Source organism: Thamnophis sirtalis, unplaced genomic scaffold (genome assembly GCF_051295495.1).
Source record: "Thamnophis sirtalis isolate CommonGarterSnake01/CBP01778 unplaced genomic scaffold, rThaSir2_p1.2 scaffold_11, whole genome shotgun sequence".
Lineage (NCBI taxonomy): Eukaryota > Metazoa > Chordata > Lepidosauria > Squamata > Natricidae > Thamnophis > Thamnophis sirtalis.
In genome coordinates, this window is record NW_028261391.1 from 26,588,255 (window position 1) to 26,599,973 (window position 11,719).

General features: G+C 39.1%; 1 protein-coding gene across 5 annotated transcripts in view; it reads right to left on the reverse strand.

Annotated features, from left to right (window-relative positions):
* Window positions 1-11,174, reverse strand: part of LOC148043574 (uncharacterized) — a 29,409-nt gene extending 18,235 nt beyond the window's left edge. For 2 of the 5 annotated variants that reach the window (XR_015698008.1, XM_087725396.1), the window contains exon 1: window positions 9,693-9,711. Coding sequence is in view for 2 of the 5 variants with exons in the window: in XM_087725396.1 (XP_087581522.1) it covers window positions 9,693-9,695 (3 nt within the window). In the remaining 3 variants the exon portion in view is untranslated. Of the gene's footprint in view, window positions 1-9,300; window positions 9,423-9,692; window positions 9,712-11,050 lie in introns of those variants that run through there. The other 3 variants (XR_015698006.1, XR_015698007.1, XM_087725395.1) reach the window with 3 other exon arrangements.
* Between the last annotated feature and the right edge of the window lie 545 nt (window positions 11,175-11,719).

An 11,719-nucleotide genomic window follows, 5' to 3' on the forward strand; every position in this document is an offset into this window, starting at 1 on the left:
GAATAATAGCAACCGTGTGTGTGTGTGTGTGTGTGTGTGTGTGTTGGGTTACTATTATTACACTGGCAGTTAAAAGTTGGATTAAGTTTATAAAAATAGGAATAATCCTGTTAACTATGATTTCATCCTCAAAAAAACGAAGGAGTACTAACTGAGGCTAAAACCGTGGTGTAACTGTGGAAGCTGTCTTCTCCTATGTCCAAACCAAAAGCCAAACCCAGATCCCAGTAATAAAAATTAGTGCAAAATGCTATTTTAGTTTGATTTCTGTGCCCAAACCTTTTAATTGCTGCTTCGGTCCTGGTCTCGAAGAAATGCATTACTAAGCAGCTTCCCTTCGCCTCAGAATGTTGGACTGGAGTTTACCTGCCCTTCTTTTCTGATGTCCTCTCCTTTCCTAATTTGGGGATGGGAATGGTATTCTCTGTAGACTTCTTTTGCATCCTTACTCAGTGGTGGGATTCAAAAAAATTTACTACCGGTTCTGCGGGTGTGGCTTGGTGGGCATGGCAGGAAAAGGTTACTGCAAAATCCCCATTTCCTCCTATCAGCTGGGACTCGGGAGACAGAGAATAGATGGGGGCAGGGACAGTCAGAGGTGGTATTTACAGGTTCTCCGAACTACTCAAAATTTCCGCTACCAGTTCTCCAGAACTGGTCAGAACCTGTGGAATACCACCTCTGATCCTACTAAACAAAGAAAACAATAGTCCAGAGCAAATTATTCCTGGGAGATTGAGTTTACAGTGTAAAACAGTTGCCCATCTTGGTTCTTTATTATCCAGTCCAAGAACAGTTAATGAGTTTTTAGAAAGAAAAATTAGGACAACAATAGTCCAACCATGATTATCTGGAGAACCAACTGAGCAGACACATAAATCACCTGACTGCAGGTTTCTCCACAGCTGTAAGCTGTATTCTCTTTCTGCTAAAATTATAGTAATTATGTCTAAATTTATTTCTGTGCATATGAATCAACACATGCACATACTGTATTGTGCAAGATACAATTCTTTTTTCTTTTTATTCATTTCAACTCACAAAAGTGAAGGTACTCAAGGTTCTGGATACGTCTCTGCCTGCCTGGCTAGTGTGTCTACCTGCAGGTTTCTGAAAACAGAACCAGATAGGACCAAATCTGATACAGAAAAAGAAGCTGGGAGAAAAAGATCAAGTCTGAAAGTGGATGGAATTCAAAGGAAACTTTAGAAAAAAACATATCCCCAAAAATGTTCCCAATGGATCCACATGGGAAGCACAGTTGGGCATCAGCTTGAGAAATGGGCTTGACTATTAACCTTCCTTCTCCTTCCTTCTGTTATGTGACAGTATTCTAAGACTCCTAGGGCATAGAGCAGTGCATAGAGGGTGCCAAAAAGATTGTATGGAAACATTGTGCATGTGCACGCATACACCCGCTGGAACCACGCTCCGGAAAAGCCAAACTTCTGAGTTCTGGTGCACATGTGCACTCAACAATCAGCTGGACAGCGCCCATACACACACCAGTTTTCGCAACTGCCACACAAGTGAAGGAATCGCATTTTGGAAAAGCCAAACTTCCAGGTTCTGGTGCACATGTGCACCCAACAATCAGCTGGCCAGTGCGTATGCACATACCAATTTTCAGCACAGGCGCACAGACAAAGGGGTCACGCTTCAGAAAAGCCAAACGTCCAGGTTCTGGCGCGCATGCACATCCAACAATCAGCTGCCTGGAGCGCACGTGCACACTAGTTTTTGGCACTGCCACATGCAAAGGACATCTAATCATTGTGTGCGCATGCACACCAGACACATGGAAGACAAACAGGCAAGGATGCACGTGCCGGGCGACATGGTTACATGTGCCACTTTGGCCATATGTGCCATAGGTTCATCATCACGGGCATAGAGTATATGTGTGTACAGATCAGGGGTGGGTTCCTACCAGTTCTAACCTCTTCTTTAGAAGAGGTTCCACAAATCTGCAGTGCTGTTTAGAACCGGTTCCAGCTCCCTCCCCACCGCCCGTCGGCACATCATCAAGATGAAGAGCGAGAGAAGGAATTCTGGGAGTTGAAGTCCACAAGTCTTAAAGCTGTCAAGTTCGTCAAGCTGTCTTGTAACTTGACAGCCTTAAGACTTGCATGCTTCAAATGCCAGTTTCTGAGCCAACGTTTTGGTTGCTAAGCAAGAGCGTTGTTAAGTGAGTTTCACCACATTTTACAAGTTGGCCATGCCCATCCAGTCACATGGCTGGCAAGCCATTCCCACCTGATCACATGGCCAGCAAGCCACTCCCACCCGGTCACATGGCCAACAAGCCACTCCCACAAAGTAGGCCACACTTACAGAAGAGGTTCTAAAATATTTTGAAACACACCACTGATTAAAAACAATAGGAAGGGAGGGCTAAATCATAGCCACAGTTGCAAGCCTCCCCAAGGGTAACATATATGTACCCAATTTGCTCAGACCCTCACATAATTGCATATTCCCTGGAGAGAATGTGCATGGATGTACAGACACATGCCCATGCACCTACATGATTCCCAGTTAAGAAGGTGAAAATGATTCCTAAAACCTTGCACTGCCTGCTTTCATAGCTTATTTTTAATGAATTAGTATTTCTAAACTTGTAAGGATACTTGGGAAAATGTTCAAAATTCCATTTCATGTCCTGAGAAGATAATTTCATGCGTGGGATGAAAATATATTGCTCTGGACATAGATATCTGAATAAAAGAACATAAAATGAAAAGTGGTCAGATGAGGAGATCCGAACTCATTGATAGCCTCACAGTGCAATGAACAAGGACACCCATTCAATTTTGCAACTACTAAGATTGTTGGACGAACAGGCACAAAACAGCCAGGGAAGTGATTGAACACTACATCAAACTCGCTTTAAGCAGTATTATACAAGTGTAGAACTTTAAGCAGTAATATGATAGAAATTAAAAATATTGAAATACTGAAGAAACATTGAATCAACACTAGATATGTATGCACACACACACACACACACACACACACAGAGAGAGAGAGAGAGAGAGCAATGGTAGCATGAATGGAGTATTAATACTATATAATGACATATTTTAATGATTAAAAATTAGACTTTCTAGTTCCATAAAATATTTTCATCAATTCCAATAAATTCCTATTTCCACTATGCATAAGTTATTATATATCACTGTATTTATATGTGTAGAGTGCAGAATTATGAAATGTTCAAATTATATATTTAAAGTTAAGACTTTAGTTCCTTTATTATATTGTCTTAACATGTCTCATTCCAAGCTATTTCAAATGTAATCCCAGATCATAGTAAAAACAAGAAAGATTCCACCATAATTATTAATTTCATAGTTTATTACTGTCATTCTATCTGAAGCCAAATCTTCAAGTCCTGAATTTTTACTTATGAATAGCAAATAATTTTAAACATTTTCCTGCTGTAAGACTGCAGGATTTTTTCCTGTTTTCCATTTTCAGAGCAAACATGTTGGCAGATTTCTGATTTCAATCATTCTAACTTCAACCTCTATTGTAAACTTGGATCTTTAGTTTTAGGTTGAATCTATCTTGCCTTTTTCCAATACTGCATAATGTTGTAAAACTTTCAATGAAGACAATTCTACATTATGGATATTTTCCCTTCATATTTCTTTTCTTATTTTCATAGAATCTTATACCTCCTTTCAAGATTGTACTTTTCTTTTGTTAGGAGCAAGAAAAGGAATGGAAATGTTGCTTGTGGGGAGCATTCAAAATGAAAAATTTTATAGTTGGAAAAATGCATCATTTCTCAGAAAGCATATCCACCATATTAAGTTATGCAACCACAATTGTGCTACTCAGAGATCCAGAATTTCTGCCCATCCACAACCTCAGTTAAGTCAATAACTTTTTAGATAATTACTATTATTACCTCAATCACTACATTTCCTAGAATTTACCAGTATTCTACTTTGATAAAAATTGCATCAATAAGTTATACATTGCCGTGTTTAAAATTTCATACGTTTGAAGACTGAATACTTGCCTTTCATTCTATCAGAGCACAGAGATAGCCAGAAGTTGAAAAGAATATGTTTGAAATATTTATAATATATATCTAAAACCTGACTTGTACATATAGACTATTGTGTTTCATCCTTTTTTTCTAGAGAGTGGATTTTTTGTTTTGTTTTTAAATATTCCTAAACTTCAGTATCTTCAATCATTATTCTAGAATGCTTTAATTCTTAAAAGTCTTGATTGTTTGCAAAGCTTCCTCTTTGCCCTAATATTAGCTTTCTTAAAAATTTATGTAATGTATGACGTTATTTTACTTTGGCCAATCTACCCTTTATACAAAATACTTCCAATTTTGAGACGAGGGAACAGATCTAGTAGGAGATCTGTTCCTCCTGCTCAAGACAAGTGGTTCTTTGTAGAGTCCTCTGCCTCTTTTTGAGAAGGAATTATCAATGCTCCCTCTAGTGGAAAATAGGGAGGAGAGCTATGCACATTCGAAACAAAGAAAGAAATATATATAGCAAAAGGGTGTTTAAAACATGATTTTACACTTTTTAGGGTGTTGTGTGTATGTGCCCTTAACTTGTATTTAAAACTTCTTTTGCTAAGGTTTCAAGGAAAGTCACCGGGTAAACGCTGCCAATCCAAAGGTTCCAAATGGCTGAAAAGCAGTTAATGAGCAATTTCTGAAAATGATTAGAAAAAAGGAAGTATGCACATTTTTTTACAATGCCCTATACTTATGAAGTTTGGAAAGAAAATACTGGATTATATAAATATGATAATAAATCAATGTCTTGAACCACATATCTAGTACATGAAATTGGGCAATTGGACCACATAAATGGATCAGAAATTATTAAAGAGCTGGTCTACTTGTCATCTCTTCATTCTACCGCAGTCATTGGCTCTATGTTTCACGCAGTGATCTTCAGTCCACCATTCCTTGCCCAGAAGTCCCATGTAGACAGTTTAATTCTGATGTACATTCAATGATAGTCAAGCTTATTTTGTTACTTGGCAGATATTAACAATAAAGATTTTTCTTTGAAAAAAAAGTCTACTGCCCTAAGTCCTGTATAAGTGGCTCAGTAGCTAAGATGCTGAGCTTTGTCGATTAGAAAGGTCAGCAGTTTGGCAGTTCGAATCCCTTATAAAAAGAATAACAGTGCCATATATCAAGAACATCTCAGAAATCACCAACAGATATTGCAAGGACATGGAATCATCATAGCAAACAAGCCAACTAAATAAAATGTCCTAAGTAAACCAAAAGACCCAGCAGGCCCAGAAGAAAAAACAGGAGTCATCTACAAAATACAGTGTAATGACTGCAATAGCCACTATGTAGGACAAACAGGCAGAAGACTGGTACAACACATCCATGAATAACAACTAGCAGTCAAAAGACATGATGAAAACTCTAAGTTCATCCATATGTTCTGAAATTTATCCTAATTTTAACTGTGACCATTCTAGACCATGCTAACTCCAAAAATGCTAGGGAATTTCTAGAAGCCTGGCACTGACAAATTAGCCCTCAATAGACAAAAACAAAATCTACAAACTATGCAAGAGGCAATCAACAAGCCAAAAAGGGAACAACCCCCCCCTCCCCCCAGAACACTTCCACACCAACAATCAGCACCCAGAGGAGCATAGGTTAACTCCAAGATTAACATCAGACTAACAGTCAAGTAAACAATAACCCAAACCCAAAGGAACTGTTAAATAAGCCAAAAATAAATAGCCAAACCAAAGCATTTCTATGACTACCAACGTTGACAGGACAAGCCACTAGAATATAATCTGAGAGCAAAGTCCACTCCTTACTAGCACTGATATGATCTAATTTGTGTAATGCAAGAACCAAGCTCAGAGAGCACCAAGGACCCATCAGAAGAAAATATATTTCACTTTTGTTCTACATCAGGACTGTCAAACTCCCGCCCCCACGGGCTAGATGTGTCACATGCTGGCCACACCTGGTTTAGCGAAGGTGGGGGGGTGGAGCCCTGATATACATCATGTCATGCTGCCATGACTCTGTGAGTTTGACACTCCTGTTCTAGATTAAAACTCACAGAAGCCCCAAAATGACCTGGTGACCCCATGAGTCAGTTGATTCAGAGTAGAAGGCCATTGGACTCTGCCAACTGAGTCAACCAAAGGAGATTAACAGCATTTGCTCAGCTCCCATAAATAACTAGCTTGGCATGAACACCCCCTGCCCCAGTTCAAGTAGCAATTCTGATTTTCAGTAAGTATCTTGATTACAAGTGTGATCAGTTGTGATGTGTGTTGAGATAAGTGGTTCTTGTCTTGTTCTAGTGTGATAGAGATTATATTACACAACAAGCTTAATTTGTAACAAGCACAAACTACCTATCCAATTCTATGTATGTTGCAGGACTGGCTTTACAGTATCACTAACCAGAGTAAAATGTGTAATTGAAGAGTAATTGAAAAATTGGGCAATCCACTCACAAAAAAGTACTAAAGCTGATCAGTATGTAATTATCATCCCATTTGTGAATAATGCTGCTGTACAGCAATCCTATATGTTCCTCTTAACTCCTGCAGTTCAATGGGATTTGTGCCCAATATAATTAGGATTGCAATCCTAGACATTAAAGAAAATGAATCTGATAATGTAGGAGTCTGAAGGAAAATTATACACTTTTAGCTCTATTTTAGGGGGAAGTGGAGATGCCTTGATTATTAATTCTGGCATATCTTTGCTATCACAGTCTCTTGGAATGTACAGTATAACTCAGCTTTGCAAATTCCTTCCCTGGCTGAAAGTTCCTTTATATGATATCAGTCTTGGGAGTTTCTTTTCTGCCACTAATGTTGAAAAATGTATATCAGCTGCCTATTTCTCAAGTATAACAGAGTGGGAACAGTAGAAAGCCTGTCTTGAGATATTTGTGTTCTGCAGCTTCTTGCCATTCCCAGGGTGGTAAATAATACAAGTTTAATCTGTTCCTGTTAAGACGTCTGAAATGCTTGACAAATGCACTGAAGGTATAATCTCATCTGAGACCTGTTGGAAGCAGTGGAAACGAATTGGGCTTCTTTTCATTCAACTACCAATAAATTAACTATCTACAGCTGCTCAGATATTTCAGCTCAAACTGAAGAAGTCTCAACAGATGTTTTCCATGTGGCTGAACAAGACGGGATGTGGATTCTATATACTGTATCTCAATCATTGTTTTAAAATGGAATTGTATATATTTTGATAATTTAGAAAATGTCAATCAAATTGCCAAGAGTCATAGCCTCTTGACTGATCAACCTATGCTTTATATGACCATCACAGCTGCAATGGCATTGTTTGTGTTCTATCATACAAAACCTTGGAAACTCAATTTGCAGTTCTAAGTAATAACAATTCACAACTAATGCCTGTGAATTAAAATAATAAAGTCCACAAAGGAGCTACAAAATCTTAGCTTTATGGATTCTACAAATCTATAGAAGTTTCAAGTTATATTTTAGCACAAATCTGCTGGATGCATTGTGCATTAATGTTGATGCCAAAAGACATTTTCAATTATTGCTTTCTGGTGTGAAGTGTGAGTTTAGAACAGGCCTAGTGCTGGACCGAGCTCATTAGGAACCAAACCACAATTACAGATAAGAGTGGGATTCCAGAACAAGAATGAAAAGAAACTCAATTAGTAGAATTAATTCAGAAGGAGGCTTTTTTCTGTGTAATAAAAAGATTCAGAGGCAACCAAAAAGCTACAGTAAGGCCATACCAATACCATGGCTATTGTCTATTAAAAATTGTCTCAACTTGACCTAGGAATATTTATTGCTCTAGATAAAGTTTTAAGAGTTTATCACATTAACAGAAGGGAACTCCTAACTACAGGAAAGAGAATCAGAAAAGGTGTTGTTGCAGGGGGAAACCTGACGAAGAAAGTAAGGAAGAGGACTTTGACAGAGATCTGCTAGCTGTTGCCAAGAGGCAAAACATTTGTTAAGTCCAGAACATCCAGGTAATATTTGAACGAAGCTCAAAAACTCTGCTAATTCACTGAAATATGAGGTAGGAGGTACATTGAAAATGATTCTTTGGTCATCCTAGAATCATGATGGCGAGCTTATGGCACGCTTGTGGCACACAGAGCCCACACTGTGGGCACGTGACCATCACCAACTGCTCTTCTGGTTTTTGGTGCATGTGCTGATCTTCACGCATGATCTTCACGCACGAAACCTGAAGACCAGCTGGCCGGTGCATCAATGTGCACGGGCCAGCTAGTCTTTGGGTTTTCAGGGCTCTGGCACACATGAAGATCAGCTGACTGCACCAAACCAGGTAGCCAGCGCATGGATGCACACTGGCCAGCTGGTGGTCCACACGTGCACATTCCAGTTTGGGCACTCAGTGATGAAAAGGTTTGCCATCACTGTCTTAGAAGGACTCACAAATGCAGTGTATGAAATCAAAAGTTTTACTGCATGTAAAATATATCATTAAAAGTGTAAAGAATGGAGCACTTAGACAAGCAATCATTGCTGTCTTTATGATTTTGTCTACAAGGATTATACATGGTTTGCATTAGTTATATTTTTACCGCCTCATTCCCAACAAACAAGATAATATGGGGCAATTACAAAAGAAAGCCAAATTTAATAAAAGGAAGTAGTTCTTCTAAATAATGGGGACTATACTTGGGGAAAAAAATCATGTTCATTTTTCAGGCAAAAATAAATTGCCCTGTTAATTCATTTCCAAATACAGGAAGTTTCTAGGATCCTTTTGCTCCTATGTAGAAGAATAAGTAAATCTTGCTTAGATTTTCCTTTGCTGAACAAGCTTGAGTTTGGCAGCAGAAATAAATGTCAAAAGTTTCACACAAAGAACAGTCAGTTAAGGGATAAAAGTACACCTTCAGTAAATTGAATTTGCAATTTATTCATATGGCAAAAAGAAAAAAAAATGACCAGAGTGTTAAGACCTCACTCAGAGGTGGTATTCAGAAGGTTCTGACCAGTTCTGGAGAAATGGTAGCGGAACGTTTGAATAGTTCGCAGAACCGGTAAATACTACTTCTGACTGGCCGCGCCCCCATCTATTCTCTGCTTCCTAAGTCCCAGCTGATTCCGAGGGAATGGAGATTTTGCAGTAACCTTCCCTTGCCACACCCACCAAGCCAGTTCCACAGAACCAGTAGTAAAAATTTTGAATCCCATCACTGACCTCACTCATCTTTTAGTGCTGCTAAAACAACGAATCATGGTTTAGTTTATGAATAATCCCAAAGTAGGCTTTCTTACCTAATTGTGGTTTGCTTGAAATACTTGACATTCCATGGTTTCAGGACTGGTAAGATTCTGGGTTCATTCAGACATAACAGACTGATCTCCATTGCTTTTTGTCCAAGCTCCTTATCAATCACTTAGAGATACAAGGAAAGACTTGCTTTTAAAAAGGGAAGGAGTTCAACCCAATTAACCAAGCAAGGTCCACTTCTTTTGTTGGCCTGCAAGGTGGAATCTTAAAGCTAAAATAGCATTATGCATGGAATGTGTCAGAGTTTCGGCCGTGTGACTAGCATTATGTGATAAACCCAGGAGCAATAACACAGCACACACAGCCTTAAGAAATTAACAGTGGTTTATCTACAAATATATACAGGCAAACACATGCAGGAGATAAAATCCCTTACCATTCACTATAGACACAAGGAGAAAACTGAATACACGCTGACAGAGAGAAACACCCTCTAATTGCCACTTATATGTAGACTCCTCTTAAAACAGTGAATGACTTGTGTGGACCTCACCAGAGTCTTAAAGAGGCGATACCGTAGCTGCAATGAATCAGCCTCATTGCATCAGCCACATTGCATTAGCTTACTAATTACAGCTTACAACTTTACATCAGCTGGCAGCTATTAAATCCTCAGTAGCTTGACAAAATGACAATACTCAATTCCTATTCCAGCTCCTTCAAACTGGGAATCTAAATTCCACACATATGGAGAGCAATATATTGGAGAGCATCAAGTTAATTCACATTCTTTGGTTTTCTTTTGCGTTCACCAACAAAAGGGTGACCGACAAAAGCGCGCCCGATGAAACCGCGGTGACAAAACCGCGAATTCTAAACCATGCCAACGAATGAGCGCTGAAACGCTCCGACAACAGCGCACCAACAGAAGCGCGCCCTAAACCTAACCCTAAACCTGACCCTGACCCTAACCTTAACCCTTAACTTAACTTAAATCACGCTTCTGTCGGTGCGCTTCTGTCGGCGCGCTTCTGTCGGTGCGCTGTTGTCGGCGCGTTGATGACGTCACGGTTTTAGCACTGTGGTTTTGTCGGTGCACTTTTGTCGTGCGTGCATTTGTCGGGTCACGTTTCTTTTGATACACCTCAATTTAGGTGTCTGCATATTCTACAAATGAGGCCAATTTGGTCTTGTTGTGTGTATATATACCTGCAAATGATACCACAAATGGGCTGCAAACATCTGGACAGCTGCTAGACAGTAACAAAGAGATATGTAAAATTATTTGCTGCCATCTAGTCTCTAAAGGTTTCACAGATATTTGCAACCCAAGTGTTATGCAAGTACCATGGTGGATTATTTGCGTCCTCCCCAAATCATACCTTATTAAAAACATTCATAGTAGGAAATTATATTAAATCAGATGCTAGAGATTTTCTAATGAAAAGTTTCAGTTAACAAAAACATTTGAGAATTAAATAAAAAACAACCATCTAGTCTTGACCAAGCCCTTAACAGAAAAGAATAAGCCATGGGTACGGAGGTGTCAAGATCCAAACCTACTCTGAATTCCAACAGAGGCAGTAAATCTAGACTGCCTACATCAAGCTGCAAGCAAAAGTTTACAGAATAGAATATTATTTGGGGGAAAAAACATACAAATCAGTCTAGTCCCTGCATCTCCATAGATATAAAAACCAGGCAGTAAAATTAAAATCATCTTAACAGTATCCTATCTTCTGCTTGCAGACATCATTTTCTACAAGAGAACAATTGGGCACAGCAAAGCCTTACCTGAAATGATACAGTCCAAACACAGTTGCTGCTTCGGACTGAGCCAAACCCAAACCTTGGGTTGCTTACTCCTGACATTTCCACAAGTAGCTTGACTTTCCTTCTAGATGTGCTCTGTGATCCCATAGCAAGTCAGTTTCTTGCCAACTCAGCTACAGCCTAGTTCTAATTGCAAAATGGAAACTAGACCCTGAAGAGTTGCACAGAGGGAGGATTTCTCCTTGACAGAAACTGCTGTCAATCCCTATATCTCAATTTCTTAACCCTTTTCTCCAACAACTGCAAAGTTGATGCAGCCCCCTAATATCCTCACACCTTTGCAGTTATAACTTGTAAAAAAAAATCAGGTGCAAGGCAAAGATTGGATGAAAACCATTTTCTTCATTTCCTTATTGATGAGGTGAATGCTTAGTTGGCTGGTTCTGGTTAGTTTATCCTGAATTCTCACCATGGCTCCAATGGTGATAATTGCAGACTATTTTGAGATGAGGCCATGTGTTTAGAGAGTATTCAGAAATGGGGTATACTTCAGTTCTCCTAAACATCTCAAAGACCCATGGTACATATCGAGCAAATGCTTGGGCCCAAAGTCACTAGCAGTATTACTGATTGATCCAGTTGTTTTATATTTTGCCTTTCTGCCCTATTGTGTGGACATTAGACATGTAA